Here is a 15606-nt window from a genome sequence, read left to right on the forward strand (position 1 = left end):
GAGGCGGTGAGGGCAGCCTCTCCCAGGAGGTGCCGTCCGGCCAGCGTCCGAAGGAAGAGTGGAGGGCGCTCTGGCGTGTCTGGTGGCAGAGCAGCCCAGGTGGAGGCCTCAGCCAGCAGGGCCTTGAGGTGGGAGAGGAGGGAATGGTAGGGAGCAATGGGGCGCTGGTTCAGGCAGGGCCTTGTGGGCTGCGGGGAGGCCACAGATTTTGTCCCAGGGTGTGCGGGAAGCTACAGGTGGGTTTTAAGCACGTGACGGGCGGTTTGAAAAGCTCTCCCTGGCTGCTGGGCTACGAACATACGGGGCTGGGAGAGGGAGACGTGGGTGGGGGAGTGTGGCTGTGACCCAGGGGACTTAGCCTAAGGATGTTGGGACCAAGCAGGAGAGAAGGGGATGCATCTGGGTCTGTTGAAGGCAGTGGCGACAGGATTTGCTGAGAGGTGGGCCCTAGGAGGTGGGAAAGAGACCACCCAGGGAAGGGCGGGAAGCCCATCCTGTCTCGTGTGTCCCTGTGCCCCTGGTCTGCCTTGAGGGTTCCTCACAGTGTGACACCCCATCATGCTGGCAGAGGCTCTGGGAAGGAGACGGGGTGCGGAGGGGGTGCACTTATCCCCAGAGGCCAATGCCCACCCTCTTGCTTGAAGGAAGCCTGCAAGGAGGAAGGCTCTGGAATGCTGGCAGTGGGCTGGGGCGCTGCCTGGCTTTCCTTTCCACATATTTACCAACACCCTGCCCCTGCTTTCGGTTGGGCCCCTCTGGGTGGCGATGTATACAGAGCTAGAAATCCACATGTGGCTGACCACCGTCCAGGGGCTACAGATTCACGGCGAGCGCCCACCACCTCCCCAGCACCTGCGATGTCTCCTCCCTCCCCCAGCACATCCCATTTTACGGGTGAGGACACTGAGCCCAGAACATGAGTGACTTTGCTGCCAAGGTCGCACGGCCCACACTGCGCAAGTCAGGCCACCTGCTGCAGTGTAGAGCCGTGAGGAGGTGTCAGAGGGACGCCCGCAAGGGTGGAGTTGAGAGCTCAGCTCCCCAAAAACTGGTGGTTTCCCCATCACCCTTGAAAATGTGGCTTGGCTGACCAGTTGCTTTGGAGCCTCAGTACAAATGGAAAGTTATGAATTAGTGGGAATTCCCTGGTGGTCCAGTGGTTAGGACTCTGTGCTTCCACTGCCCAGGGCCCCCACAAGCCGCACGGTGTGGCCGGAAGAAAAAAAAACGTTAAAGTTACAAATTAATATTTGCCTGTTATAAAAGTTATTTAAAAAGTTATAAAAGACCAAAATCCAAATCACATTGGAGACTGTAAGAAACAGAAGGTTTTCCATTCTCACTCCATAGACGACCTCCATGAAGGGCTCAGGGTGTCACCTCCAAACTTACTGTCCCTACACAGGCAGGAAAAAAAAATGGAGGACACAAACGGTTCTGCATGTCACGCTTTGCTTTCAGCACTATGGCCTGGATTGCTCCCTGGGCCAGTTCCAAGCTTGATTTAGCCAATTGCCTGCTGACGGACCTCTAGGTTGTTAATGGGTTTCACTCTGGAAAGTACTGCCGCAGGGAGTGGCCGTCCTTGCAGACCCACTCAGGAGAATGAAAACCCGGTGACGTGGGGCAGGAAGGGTCAGAAGAGGACAGTCAGGCCTCTCAGAGGAGGTGGCATCTGAGTTGAGTCCTGAGTGACCAGAGGAAGCCAGGATTATGGAGAGGCTCCAGGGAGAAGGTCATTCCAGGCAGAGAATGAGCATGTGCAAAGGCCCTGATGCAGGAATTGCTTCGGCCTGCTTGCTGTACCTTGACCACCAGTGTGGCCAGAGGGAGTGCGCGAAGTGAAGGTAGGGGTGAGGGAAGGGAGGTGATGGGGTGATTGCCCAGGGCCTCGGAAGCCACAGGGAGCACTTTGGAGCAGAGGAGGGATGTGATCTCATATTGTGTTGAGTTTTTCTTCGACTGCATGGGGCAGATGGTCTCTTTTGGGCACCGTGGTAAGAACTTTTGCAAACCTTCCACTCTACCTTACCTCACTTAACAGATGAGGAATCTGAGGCACAAAGATGTCACCCCACCTGCACAGGTTGTCCAGAAAGGATTCCAGCCGGGGTCTGAAAGGCCCAGAGCCAGGGCTGCTGTATACTGTGGGCCACTTCCTGCTTTTGCTCCTGGCCTGGCTGCCAGATGAGACCACAGAGCAAGTGACACTATGGCTGAGTGCCTGGCGAACCTGCAGGATTCCTGAGCAGGGAGGAGCCTGCTGGGAATTTTGTGAAGGGTGACACCTGGAAGTGAGATGATGAAAGCTGGCGGGGGGCACCCACAACCTATCCCATCGTCCCATCGTCATCCGAGCCTCAGTCTCCTCATCTGTACAATGGCAGGTTTGGTCCTTCGTCCCACAAGCATTGGTCCCCTGCCTCGTGCCAGGCAGAGGACCCTTTCCCCGTGAGGCTGCCACTCTTCTAATGGGCGGGTAGGTGGGAAGGGATAAACCACAGCCATGTGAACAAATCAGTAAACCAGAAGGGGGCGGTTATGAGTAGAAGTGAGAATTGAGCAGGATGGTGGGTGACAGCGGGGAGCTGCTCCATATCAGGGGGTGGGTGCAGGGAGGAGACCGTTTGGCCAGGAGTTGCCAGCTGGCCTTGTGAATGCTGCAGGGAGAGGGTTCCAGGTCTAGGGAGCAGCCCGTGCAAAGGCCCTGAGGCACGCTGTGCCTGGTGTGTTTGGAGAACATGGAGGAGGCCAGTGTGGCAGGAACTAAGTCATTGAGGGGAGAAAAGGAGGAGGTGAGGGCAGGGAGGTGACTGGAAAGATCACGCAGGGCGGGTCACATGGGCCACAGGGAGGACTTGAGCTTTTTTTTTTTTTTTTTCCCCTTGGCCAAACTTCATGGCATGCAGGGTCTTAGTTCCCCTGTCAGGGATCAGACCCGTGCCCCCTGCAGTGGAAGTGCGGGGTCTTAACCACTGGACCACCAGGGAAGTCCTCAGGCTTGGGCTTTTAACCTGAGTGAGGTAGTAGCCCTGGGAGGGCTCTGAACAGAGTGGGTCATGCCCTGACTTGTGGTGGGCAGCCTGAGAGGCAGCCACTGCACTGGTCCAGGCAAGCGCTGGTGGGCCAGGCTGAAGGCCTTGGATGTGGAGAAAAGTAGGCCCATTCAGGCTCCATTTGGAGGTGGAACCTGCAGGACTTGCCGCCTGGCGGGGTGGGGGATGGGAGACAGGAGGACCCCCTGGTCTGTGGTCTGAGTCGGGGCATAATCACCGTACCTGGCCCTTGGGGGGACCACAAGGACACTGTGGCACATGCTAGGGACACTGAGTGCAGGCTGGGCTCCAGGTAGCCGATGGTTACTGTTGGATGGTATCGAGAGGGGATGTGGACGAGGCAGGGACCAGGGCAGGGACCAAGGGCGTGTGCACAGGCCGGATGTTGTGGCCTCGGAGACTGAGCGATGATGACCTCTGCTTCTGTTCTAGCAAAATTACAGAGGAGGGGCTTCCCCGGTGGCGCAGTGGTTGAGAGTCCGCCTGCTGATGCAGGGGACACGGGTTCGTGCCCTGGTCCGGGAGGATCCCACATGTCGCGGAGTGGCTGGGCCCGTGAGCCATGGCCGCTGAGCCTGCGCGTCCGGAGCCTAAAAAAAAAAAAAAAAAACTACAGAGGAGTCCCCCCAGGCAGGTGGGGGTGACTGGGGGCTCTGACTCATTGGTGTCCCACCCAGGTTCCCATCCTGATTCTGCTCCTTCCTTGCTGAGTGGCTTTTGCAGGTCTCGAAACTGAGCCTTAGTCTACCCATCTGTGAAATGGGCGTATTGACCCTGGCATCATTCCTTTGGCGTTGCTAGAGGGTTTACTGAGATGTTACCTAAAATGGGGTCAGAGCTGGGCCGGGTGGGTGGCCAGGGTTCCCTGTATGGACTCTTGTGAGAGCCTGAGAGAGTCAGGCCAGACATGACCCTGGGGCACATGCTTCTGCCCGGGGCTCTTGCTGTGGCTGGCATTGTGTGTGGTCTCCCAGCCCCACTGAGGCTTTGGGTGACCCTTGAGGAATTGAGGAGGAGGAGGGGATCCCAGCATGGGGCCCTTGCCTGGGCCCTCACAGGCTCTGGCTTCGGGCTGACTCATCCTCTGCCGGCTTTTGTGTTTGTTTTCCCTCTCCTGGGGTTTTAGTCTCCATTGTTCCTGCATCTCTACCCTCCTGGGGACTGCAAGTCAAAGTGCTCCTGGAGAGGCCTTGTGCTCCATTCAGAAGACAGTAAATAAACAGCCTGGGCTTCTGAGTGGCCCACGGTGCCACCTCCTGTTGCGCCCTTCCCCTCCCTGCCCCCTACTGCCTTTCCCGGAGCCCTCATCACCTTCTAGGGAGAGGCAGCCCATTTTAGAGCCTGGAAACTGAGGCTCCAAGAGGGTGAAGTGACTTTTGCCAGGTCACGTATCCCAGTGGATGGGCGGCGTCCTCCCATCCCACAGGTGGCTGGGCCAGTGCCCAGAGAGGACAGAGACCTGCCCAGGGTGGGAGCAGATCTGGGCTTTGGAGCCAGGCCATCTGGCTCCAGCGTCCACGTTCCTTCTGTCCATTCAACATTTAATGAGCACCTGCTGTATGACAGGCTCTGTTCTAGGTGCTGGAGATCCAGTGGTGACCAGTTTAGGTGAAGAGGTCCCATCCTGACACAGGACTAGACCTCCACTGGAGGCCAAGTTGGTGGTAGTGGGAAGGGGCATGCATCTGGGAGGGAGAGGTGCAATCCGCTGCATCTGCAGAGCCTGAGAGGAAGGCAGAGGGAACAGCCCTTGCAAAGGCTTGGAGGCCAGCAGTGCAGGGAAGAACCCAGAGGCTCGGGCCGGTGGGTGGGGGGCGGCTACCAGGGGGCAGCCCTGGGGGGGTGGTGGGATGGGCAGGTGGGGGACCCTGTCAAACCTGGGATTGGTCATGTGACCTCTGCAGGAGGGAGGCTTGGAGGCCCAGGTCTCTGTTTTAGGAGGATGACCACATATAGCCTGAGAGGAGGATGGGTCAGAAGCCTGGGACCAGGGGTAGGCCCAATGGCTTAGAGGCCAGGGATGGTGCTTAAATGACCATAGTTAACACTTATTGAGCACTTACTGTGTACCAGGGAGCAGAATAAACCCTAGATCCTGTTCTGGGGAGCTGACATGGGGGTGGTGAGGGGCAGACAAGAAGCAGATAAATGACATACAAGGGGTTAGTGCTTTGGAGAAAAATGAGGCATGGGAGGAAGATGGGGGGCGGGTGGAGCTGTGAATGAGGGTGGGAGAAATCTCCCTAGGGAGGTGTCGTTTGAGCCAGAGCTGTGGGGCACGAGTCATGGGCGGCCTGTTTTGCTACCTAGCTGCCCTCTGAGGTGAGAGGAGTTTCCCCATTACTAACTAGGAAACCCAGATTAGAGAGGCTGGGAAGCTGGCCCAAGGTCACACAGCATGCAGGGCCACCTCGGGGCACAGTGGCCCTTGTAGCAGCTGGGAAGAGAGAGGAGGGGGTGGGCACTTTGAGTCAGAGGGAGGGACTTGGTGACCAGTGGAGTGTGGGTGGGGTCAGGGAGGAGGAAGCTGATGACTGAGGCTTGAAAGTCGCCTCCTGATAAGTGGACAGTCAGTGTTGCGGGCAGAGCTGGTTGGGGGAGGCGGTCTCCTTCCACCACCCAGGCCAGGAGGGCCCCAAGAGTGCTCCTGCTGCTGCATGCCAGGAAACCCTGCGGGTGGGCCTTACGGCACAGCCGGGCAGGAGCCTCCTTACTGAGCCCCTCCGAGATTTCTGGGGGGCTGCTTTTCAGGGACTGTTGAGGCTGAGGGTGGGTGTTGCAGTCCGGCGGCTTCCGGATACACGTCCCAGCCCAAGTCGCAGCCTTCCCCTGCGAGGGCCCAGAGCTCTCATCACGCTGGCCCTCGTGTTCTTCTGAGGCTCGCATTGTCTGTTGTGTGTGGTGTCACCATCGTGCTCACGGTGCCTGGGCCTCCTGGACATACCCCGAGCAGTCACAGGACAGCACGGGTCAACACCAGTGGCGGAAAGCCTGGTCCTTGCCGGGGAGATGCCTGTAGCTTCCATGGCGGACATGCAGGCCCAGAGGCCGGGGGCCTTGGTGGTCAGAAGCTCAGACCCCATGGGTTTCAGTCTACACTCCTGCCACCCCTGGTTGCCAAGTGACCGTGGGCAGTTGCCCAACCTCTGGGCCTAGTGACCTCCGTAAAATGGAGCTCACAGACCACCTTGTTGGATCTTGTCATGGTTAAATGAACCCATTTAGGGGCACGGAAAGTTCTCAGCGTTTTGCCTGGCATACAGTGAGCTCTCGACAACTGTTAGCTACTCTTAAAAAAATTTTTTTTTGGAGTCAGTAATCCATGTGGATGATGCAGAATTCAGAGATGTTCCAAAACAGTGCAGTGACTCTCCCCCCCACCCTAACCCCCTGCAACAGGCCCCAGCCACCCTGGGCTCTGTTTTGAGGCTTTTTATTTACTTACAAAACACACTGTTCCACACGTTTTGTTTTCCGCACTTAATACACCCAGAAGGAAATTCCATGTCAGGAGATAAAAGGCTCTTTTTTGTTGTTGTTGTTTTTGGGTGTGTGTGTGTGTGTACATGTGTGTGTGGCTGCACAGTGACACGAATGGGCCATAATATAATTAGTCTCCCCCATGGGCTTTAAAGTTCTTTACATCTGAGCTATTACTGGGAAACTAGTAAGATTATAATGTTTTTGTTTTTTTTTTGCGGTACGCAGGCCTCTCACTGTTGTGGCCTCTCCCATTGCGGAGCACAGGCTCCGGACGCGCAGGCTCAGCGGCCATGGCTCACGGGCCCAGCCGCTCCGCGGCATGTGGGATTTTCCCGGACCGGGGCACGAACCCGTGTCCCCTGCATCGGCAGGTGGACTCTCAACCACTGCGCCACCAGGGAAGCCCAGATTATAATGTTTTTGTGGGCAAATTTTAATGGAGTGCTTTCTCTGTGCTTTGTATCTGAAGTCTTCACGAGTGCGTGTTCCTGGGCCTCCTTGTGCTTGTGAGCTTGAGATTGAATTTAGATATGGTAAATTGTTCTAATCTTACATGTACACCTCCATTTTAAAAATAAATGCATGCACTGGTCAGATCAAGATAGAGGGCGTTGTCATCACCCCACAAAGTCCCCTCCTGCCCCGTCTAGTCAGTTCCCCCAGAGGGGACCAACTGCTCTGATTTCTATCAGCAGAAACTAGTTTTGCCTGTTCAGGGTTAGGTCTGCCGTGTGACTCAGCAAGAGAAACAAGGGCATATGTCAACAAAAGGCATGGATGAGAATGTTCATAGCAGCTTTATTTGTAATGGCCCCGAGCTGGAAAGACAACCCCTCGCTCCCCACCAAAAGCCGCCATCAGCTTGCGAGCAGATGAACAGACTGTGGACCATCCACGCAGTGGCTCACGGGTCAGCAAGGAAAAGGAACCGGCCCTGATCACACACGACAGCGTGGAGGAGCCGCATGGGTGGGACACTGGGGATTCCATTCACATGCTGCTCCTGTCTTGTTTGGTCACTGACCAAAGCCTTCTTACCCCCATGATGTGTCTTCTTTGTCCCCACCCACACCGTCTCACGTGGTTGCTGTCAGGAGGTTGGCACTGGTGTCCCCAGCACCGCCAAGGTGCTCAGTACGTGTGAGTAATACTTGAGTGAACAAGCTTGTGACCTTGGCCAGGTCACAAATCCTTGCTGCTCCTCAGTCTCCTCACCTGCCAGGTGGGAGAATGGGAGTCATGCCCAGGGCGTCACGCTGGTGTGAAGTACTCCGAGCAGGGCAGGGTTCTTTGTCATCCTCAGGAATGTGGCTCCATGGGGAGCATCCGAGGCGTGTGGAGGGTTGACCCTGCCTGCCGCCAGGGGCTGTGGGCTTTATCCCCCCTGGGGCTTATGTGTGCCCTTGGGGCGTTCTTCTCTCTGTGTGCAGTTGCCTACTGCCTGCCTCTTGGCTCCCACCCTCACCCCTGAAGCTGCCAGAGGGGTCTTTTATTTTATTTATTTTTTATTGTTTTTATTTTTTGGCCGTACCATGTGGCATGTGGGATCTTAGTTCCCCGACCAGGGATCGAATTCGTGTCCCCTGCATTGGAAGCGCAGAGTCTTAACCACTGGACCACCACCAGGGAAGTCCCCAGAGGGGTCTTTTAAAGCCACATACCTTTAAAAGCACACAGGGTTATGATCTGACTGTCCCTTAACAGTGACAGCAAGTGGCCTTGCTCTAAGAATGACGACCAGCCTTCTCCCCGTGACCTCCGGCACCACCGTCACCCCACCCCTCTCTGGGCCCGTTCACTTGTCCACTCCAGCGCCCCACTCTGCTGCTCACAGCGGCACCCCCATAGGACCTCCAGAGCCGATCTGCCCCTGGGATGTCCCTCATCTCACAGGCCGACCTGCTGCGTGGTCACTGCTGTGTCCCTGTGCCCAGCCAGAGGAGGCGCTGCATAAGCGTGGTGGGACCGCCCACAGGCCGATGGGGCGCGACCCTCATAGTGCATGGCGTGCGGTGAGGGCGCGCCTCCTCCCTCATTCCGCCCACTGGGCTAACAGGTTCCCAGGGGTTCCGACACCCAGCCCATGCTGAGAACCAGCAACCTCCTCTGGGGCTCTCTCTGGGGTTCCCGATACAGGTAGGGTGCCCCTGAGACACTGGTTGTCACAGTTCCGGGGAGTGGGGTGGCACCAAGGATGCTTGCCTGTGTGAAACACACCTGCCCAGTGTTCTGCACAAATTTCAGATAATCCGAAGTTTATCTGGGTGCAAAACTTGTTTAAAATTCCCTGAGCCCAGAACCTTTCTCCATTTTACATGGAACAACAAAGAATCCTTTGCCCGGCTTTGGTGATCTCTGAAAATGTTGCTTCTTTTGTGCCTGCCTGGACCCTGCTCTTTGGCTTTCCTTTTTTTTTTTTTTGCCGCGCCCATGCGGCTTGCGGGATCTTAGTTCCCCCACCAGGGATCTAACCTGGGCCTTCAGCAGTGAAAACGCGGAGTCCTAACCACTGGACTGCCAGGGAATTCCCTTGCTTTCCTTTCTTAATGGTCTAGGGTGGCTCCCGGCTTTCCCACTTTGCATGAATCCAGGTGTATTAGTGTAAGTCAGTGCAGGTAGTGCCTGTGTATTTCCATAGTGAAATACATAGCATATATATATATTTTTATTAAACAGATTTATTGAGGGCTCATTTACATGCTAGGAAATTCACCCATTTCAAATGCAGTGATTTTTAGTAAATGTATAGTAAGTATTAGTAAACAGCACTGCAGTCCAGCTTTAGGACATTTCCATCACTCCAGAAAGCTCTCTGCTCTCAGTTTCCCACCCCTGGGGCAACCACTGATCCACTCCACGCCTCTATCGATTTGTCTTTTTGGGATATGAAACACATCGTGTTTTGTCATTAAATATTTTCCTTTTATTTTAGTCTTTATATCATATGTATGGCATTATATTACTTTTAAAAATGTAGGTAGGAAATGTACTGATCTGGGGACTTCCCCGGGCAGTCCAGTGGTTAAGACTCCGCACTTGCACCGCAGGGGACATGGGTTCAATCCCTGGTCAGGGAACTAAGATCCTGCATGCCACACGGTGTGGCAAAAAAAAAAAAAAAAAAGAAGAAGAAGAAGAAAAAGAAATGTACTGATCTCTTTTGGGTCTGGGGGTTCAAATATTTGGCAGGGAAAGGGCTCTTTGGGCATGCTGGGTCTGGAGCATAGCCAGCTGGAGGGAAATGGTTCCGTTTGTCGCTAACCTCCAATCCAGCCCCTCCCCAATTCCTCTGTGGCCTCGAGACCCTCCAAGGCCAGAGCGTTCCCGGGTACCCTGCTGGGGTTGGTGTCTTTGCTGAGATCACCCAGATTGCAAGAGGGGATTGCTCCACTCCATGTGGCCACACTTCCTGCCCCCCCTGCAAGCTGGCCTCGTGAGTAATTTCTGACCCTTTCCCCCTCCCACAGGGACTTCCTTCCCCGAGGTTCAGGAATCGTCACTCGGCGGCCTCTCATCCTGCAGCTCATCTTCTCAAAAACAGGTACGATGGGGTGGCTTGTAGCCCAAACAGGAAACGAACGTGGATGCGGTGCCCAGCGGGAGCCAGGGGCCTTCTGATGAGTCTCGGGTCCTAGGCTGCCATTTGGGTTTGAATTCACTTTTTCCTTGTATGCAGGGAAGTTGAAGCACAGTTCATTGAGCACCTCCACCCGCCCCTAGCATCCTCAGCTGTGACCAGGCCATCAGGTGCCATATTTCTGGCTCTGTCGTACATGACACGTTTTTGCTGAACACTTTCAGAATCAATAGCAGACACTGTGACACGTCAACCCGAAATGCTTCAGTGCATCTCCCTTTGCAATAAGGACACTCTCTTACACTCACAGAACCACACCCAAGAAAAGTCATCATTTCTGCCTGTTATCTTACACCCAGTCCATACTCGTGTTGCCAATTGTCCCCCAGATATCTTCCCTGGCTGGTTCTACAGCTGCTCTGATCAGTCCCACACTACCCTTCATTGTCGTGTCTCCTCTTTTCATTAGAGCAGCATCCCCACCGTTTCTTTCTTTTTTTCCCCCACCGTTTCTTTTTAAACTACAACACTGACTTTTGGGAGAGACCCAGCCTGTTGAATATAGAATGGCCCACATGTAGATTTTTTTCTGTCTTTCCCTCGGCGGCCTCCGTTCTTCCCACACAATTCTGACATAACATGGGCATCTCTCCCAGCTTGAAACCCACTTGGCTTCCTTGTAAAGCATCTCAGGTCAGAGGCTGGACGGGGAGAGGGGAGCCGTTGGGGGTGGGGCCTCTCTTCTCTCCAGAGCCCTCAGGGGGTCTCCATGCTGCTTCCCCACTGACCTGGAATGTCAGCCATGGTCGGTTCCGCACTCGCTGTGCCAGCGTCACCACAGGCTATGTTAAACACCCCCACTCGGGGAAGGCAGCTGACATATTCCCATTTTACAGATTGGGAAACTGAGGTTTAACCAGGTTACCTGCCTTTCACCTGGGATGAGTACCCAGGTGGGGTCAGACCGCAGACTCCACTCTCAGCTGGTTCTAGTCCCTTCATCTCACCTTCATCCTCCGGGCCTTCACCCAATCCACCTGCAGGAGGGCAGGACACCAGTGAGAGACGGCAGTTGATTGGTCCAGCGCCCGCCACGGGCAAGCCAATAGGCTGCCTCCTCTGGGTTCAGGTGTCCAATCAGCTGTGCCAGGAAGGGCAGCGGCAGGACCGCAGGTTTTCAGATGTCAGCGGGGTCAGAGTCACATAGGGCTTGGCCCATTGGGTTTCTGTTTCACATTCGGTAGGTTGGTGGGGGGTGGAGGGGTGAGAATCTGCATTTTTAATGAGTTCCCAGGTCATGCTGATGCTTTTGGGAAAACTACATTGGGAAAACCTCTGCCCTGGTGGGTGGGGGCTGAGAGCTAATACTGCCCAGGTTCAGATCCTGGCTTTGTAGCTTACTGGCTGTCTGGCCCCTGGGGAGGGACTGCTGCTCACAGCTGTGTTTCCTGTCTGGACAGTGAAGATAATAATAGTACTGCCTTTGTCGGTTGCCATGAAGACCGTATTATTCAGTACACGTACAGCCCGTAGAACAGTAGTGGTACCATCCCATTGGCTGTGGGTCTGTGCTTGCTGCCAGCCTGTTTGGGGACAGCTTGCTGTTTGGGGAACAGGTTGGCTGGCTTCCTGCAACAGAAGGTCCGTGGCATTGTCGTGGCGGGAGGGCTCCCCCATCACCTCCCCAGTGGCTGTCACCCAGCAATAATCCAGTGAGCACTTGCTGCATGCCGCAAGCTAGCGCAGGGCTGGGGCGCAGTGGTGAGCAGGACCAGGGGTGCTGCCACCATCTGTCACCTTGCCTCTTGGTACTTCTTTGGTGCTGAGGGACAGTGTAGGGGGAGACTTGGGTTGAGAGCAGGAGGGAGACACATAGACGTGGCCCTCACCAGATGCGAATATGTGTGGTGGTGGTGGGGTGACGCAGTCCATCGGTTGGGAGCATCACAGGGCTTCTCGGAGGAAGTGATGTTTGAGCCGAGGCTGACAGGTGCTTTGGGGTGTGTTGGGGGAGGGGAAACTCTCCCTCCTAGCAGAGAGTGGTACGCGTGAAGACCGTGAGGCAGCGAGGCCCAGCGTGGCCTGCTGGAGGAACTGAAATTCCTTCTGCTGGGGGAGAGAAGAGAAGCACATGACAAGTGACAGCCCTATGGGAGCACATCTGCCCAACGCCTGCCCCGGATGATGCTGAAATCTCCATTCCTGCCACCCCACTTTACAGAGGAGGGAACTGAAGCTTCCAAGCCACTTGCCTGAGGGCACATGGGAGGGCCATCTTGAAAGCCAAGGCTTAAACTCATTCTGGGGGAGTGTGGCCTTAGGCCGAGGTGTGGTTTGATCAGATCCTGTGGCCACTGGTGGAGAAGAGACCACAGGGACCAGCTCTGGGGCAGGGGGACCCAGGAAGTAGGGACGGGGTGGCATCCGTGGAGATGGAGACATATAGTTGGATCCTGTTGGGCTGGGCCTGGGGGTGTGGGGTGGGGGAGAGGGGTCCAGGGTGTCCCACGTGGGAGTGTTCCTTGCTGTGTCCCAGCTTGCACAGTCTCCCGCCACCGACCATGGCATTCCCAGTCTCTCTCTCTCTCTTTTTTTTTTTTTTTTGGCTGCGTTGGGTCTTCGATGCTGCGTGCGGGCTTTTCCTAGTTGCGGCGAGCGGGCGCTACTTTCTTGCGGTACGCGGGCTTCTCATTGCGGTGGCTTCTCTTGTGGAGCACAGGCTCTAGGTGCGCGGGCTTCAGTAGTTGTGGCATGCGGGCTCAGTAGTTGCGGCACACAGACTCTAGGGCGCAGGCTCAGTAGCTGTGGCGCACGGGCTTAGTTGCTCTGCAGCATGTGGGATCTTCCCGGACCAGGGATCAAACCCATGTCCCCTGCATCGGCAGATGGATTTTTAACCACTGCGCTCCAGGGAAGTCCCTTCCTAGTCTCTTGATGTCCCAAGCAGATGTGAGCTGGGCCTTGGCCAGATGCCAGGGAGGCAGCGTGAGCACTCCGAGGGTCCCGGCCCTTCCTAAGCTCAGCCTGTTGGGTGCAGCACATGCGGGGTTGCTGTGGTCCAGCTGAGAGGGGAGAGCACAGGGGATTGTGGGAGAGTATACCAGACACTGGATCTACTTTGGGCCAGGGGCCCGGGGAGAACATTCTAGGCAGGGCAACAGCTGTGTTGTGAAGCTGTGAGGTGAGGCTGGGGAGGGCCTGGGAGGCAGGTGGCACATCCTGGCAGGTGTGATAAGGGGTTCAGGCGTTGGGAACCCGAGTGGCATTCAGGGTGTGTAGAGACCGGCTTAGCCCATTGGCTGCCTTGTGGAGGAGGGATGGACAGGCGCAGGAGTGCAGGTGGGGAGGCCAGGGAGAGGTTGGCCTGGAGCCAGGTGAGAGGTGTTGGGGCCTGGCCCAGGGCCGTGCTGTGGTGGCGAGGGCAGAGTCTACAGTGATCTCGAGGTGGGGAGCCCAGGTGACAGTCACCAAGGCACCAGGGCTGAGGGTGACACTGATAAGAGGAAGGAAGCTGAGCGCAGTGTGGGACTTGGTGATGGCTGGGGCTTTAGAGCTTTCTAGGGGCTACACGGGGCTGCATTGCTCCTAGAGATTAAAGTTTTGTTCAGGTGGTTCTCAGGATCAGGACTCCAGAGCCAGGCTGCCACCCCTTCCTATCCGCGACCTCGGGCAAGTAACTTCCCTCTCTGTGCCTCGGCCTCCTCGTCTATAGAATGGGGTGGTAGTGGTGACTCCCTCGTGGCCCTGGCACCCCATGAGTCTGTGGTGTGGCTGTCGCCTCCTGTAGGGTCTGGAGTCCCTGGTACCATAAGTTCCTAATTCTCTGACTTCGGCAGCGCCCAGTGGCGCCCTGCTTCTCCTCGTCCAGGTTGGTCTCAGTGAGCCATTACTTTTAATTGGCTTAGTTTAAAACTTACGTTAGACCACAGCCACCAGGAAGTTTGGTGGCTCACGGGGGAACCTGCTCCTCCTTGGGAACCACCCCTGGACCTCGTAAACCCTGGGTGCTGGGGACTGTTCTTGTGTGGAATGTGCACGAGCCTCCCCTCCCAGCCTTGACCTTGGCCGGTGCTCACAGGAGCCAGAGAGGGGATGTCAGGGCTTGGCTCTCAGCCTCCTTGAGCCTTCGTGGCTCCCACGGGGCCTTGCTGGCCTCTGGGACCTCACCTCCTCCTGGTGCCACAATCTTCCTCTTCATCCTCAGGACCAGCTCGATTGTTCCCACCTCTGGACCTTCACCCTCACTGTGCGTCCCACCTGGACCACCCTGCCTCATCCTCCTCCTCCCCTGGGTGAGCCCCACCCCAGTCACTGCTGCCTTAGTCCTTCTACAGCGTGCGTTATGAGGCACCGTCCTGTTCTCGTATATCCTTTTTTTATTCCCTTAATACATATTTATTTATTTGTGCCGGGTCTTAGTTGTGGCACACGGGATCTTCGTTGCCTCATGCAGGATCTTTGTTGCCACATGCGGGTTCCTTTAGTTGCAGCATGCGGGATCTTTACTTGCAGCATGCAGGATCTAGTTCCCTGACCAGGGATTGAACCCGGGCCCCCTGCACTGGGAGTGCGGACACTTAACCACTGGACCACCAGGGGAGCCCCTTGTATTTTCTTTCTTTCTTTCTTTTTTAAATTAATTAATTCATTAATTATCTATCTATCTATTTATTTATTTATTCTTGGCTGCGTTGGGTCCTTGTTGGTGCGCGTGGGCTTTCTCTACTTGCGATGAGCGGGGGCTACTCTTTATTGCGGTGCGCGGGCTTCTCATTGCGGTGACTTCTCTTGCTGCTGAGCACGGGCTCTAGGCACGCGGGCTCAGTAGTTGCGGCACGTGGGCTCTAGGGCACGCAGGCTTCAGTAGTTGTACCACACGGGCTTAGTTGCTCCGCAGCATGTGGGATCTTCCCGGACCAGGGCTTGAAGCTGTGTCCTGTGCATTGGCAGGCAGACTCTTACCACTGCGCCACCAGGGAAGCCCCCCTCGTATTTTCTTGATGGTCTTTCTCTCTCTCCCCGTGCCTCAACATCAGTGCCACCAGAGCAGGGCCGCTGACCTGCTTTGTCCATCGCTCTTCTCTGTGCCCAGCATGGGGCCTGGCACCCAGTAGGTGCTCCGTCATCATGGGACAGGTGGCTAGCCATGCTCTTAAGGGCTGCTGCTGGGCTCCTTCTCTCCCGTGGGAGAGTATCCACGACTGTGTGTGCAGCACCTTTCCCTGGCCAGCCTGGCCCTGGCAGGGCCCTTTCTATAAAGCCTATAGACCCTGCCATGGTCGGGGTGTGGCCTTGTGTCTGCATAAGGAAACCAAGCTGGGAGCTGGTGAGGGTCAGGTGGGAGCTGGTCAGGATGGCAGCCTGGCACTGTCACCTTCTCCAGTGTGTGTTTTTTCCCACACCAACAGCCAGTTCTCCAGTTGTCAGTGGACACTGGTCCGGTGTGCTCCAGTTTAACTCAGTTCTGACACTCCCTACCTGGAGGCACAT

General features: G+C 56.0%; 1 protein-coding gene across 9 annotated transcripts in view; it reads left to right on the forward strand.

The window, feature by feature from the left end:
• Nucleotides 1-15606, forward strand: part of DNM2 (dynamin 2) — a 93162-nt gene that overhangs the window by 23777 nt on the left and 53779 nt on the right. For all 9 annotated transcript variants that reach the window (XM_033401094.2, XM_012535844.3, XM_033401093.2 and 6 more), the window contains exon 2: nt 10007-10080. In XM_033401094.2, coding sequence (XP_033256985.1) covers nt 10007-10080 — 74 coding nt within the window. The remainder of the gene's footprint in view (nt 1-10006; nt 10081-15606) is intronic.

This window comes from Orcinus orca, chromosome 3, assembly GCF_937001465.1.
Source record: "Orcinus orca chromosome 3, mOrcOrc1.1, whole genome shotgun sequence".
In the NCBI taxonomy this organism is placed as follows: domain Eukaryota; kingdom Metazoa; phylum Chordata; class Mammalia; order Artiodactyla; family Delphinidae; genus Orcinus; species Orcinus orca.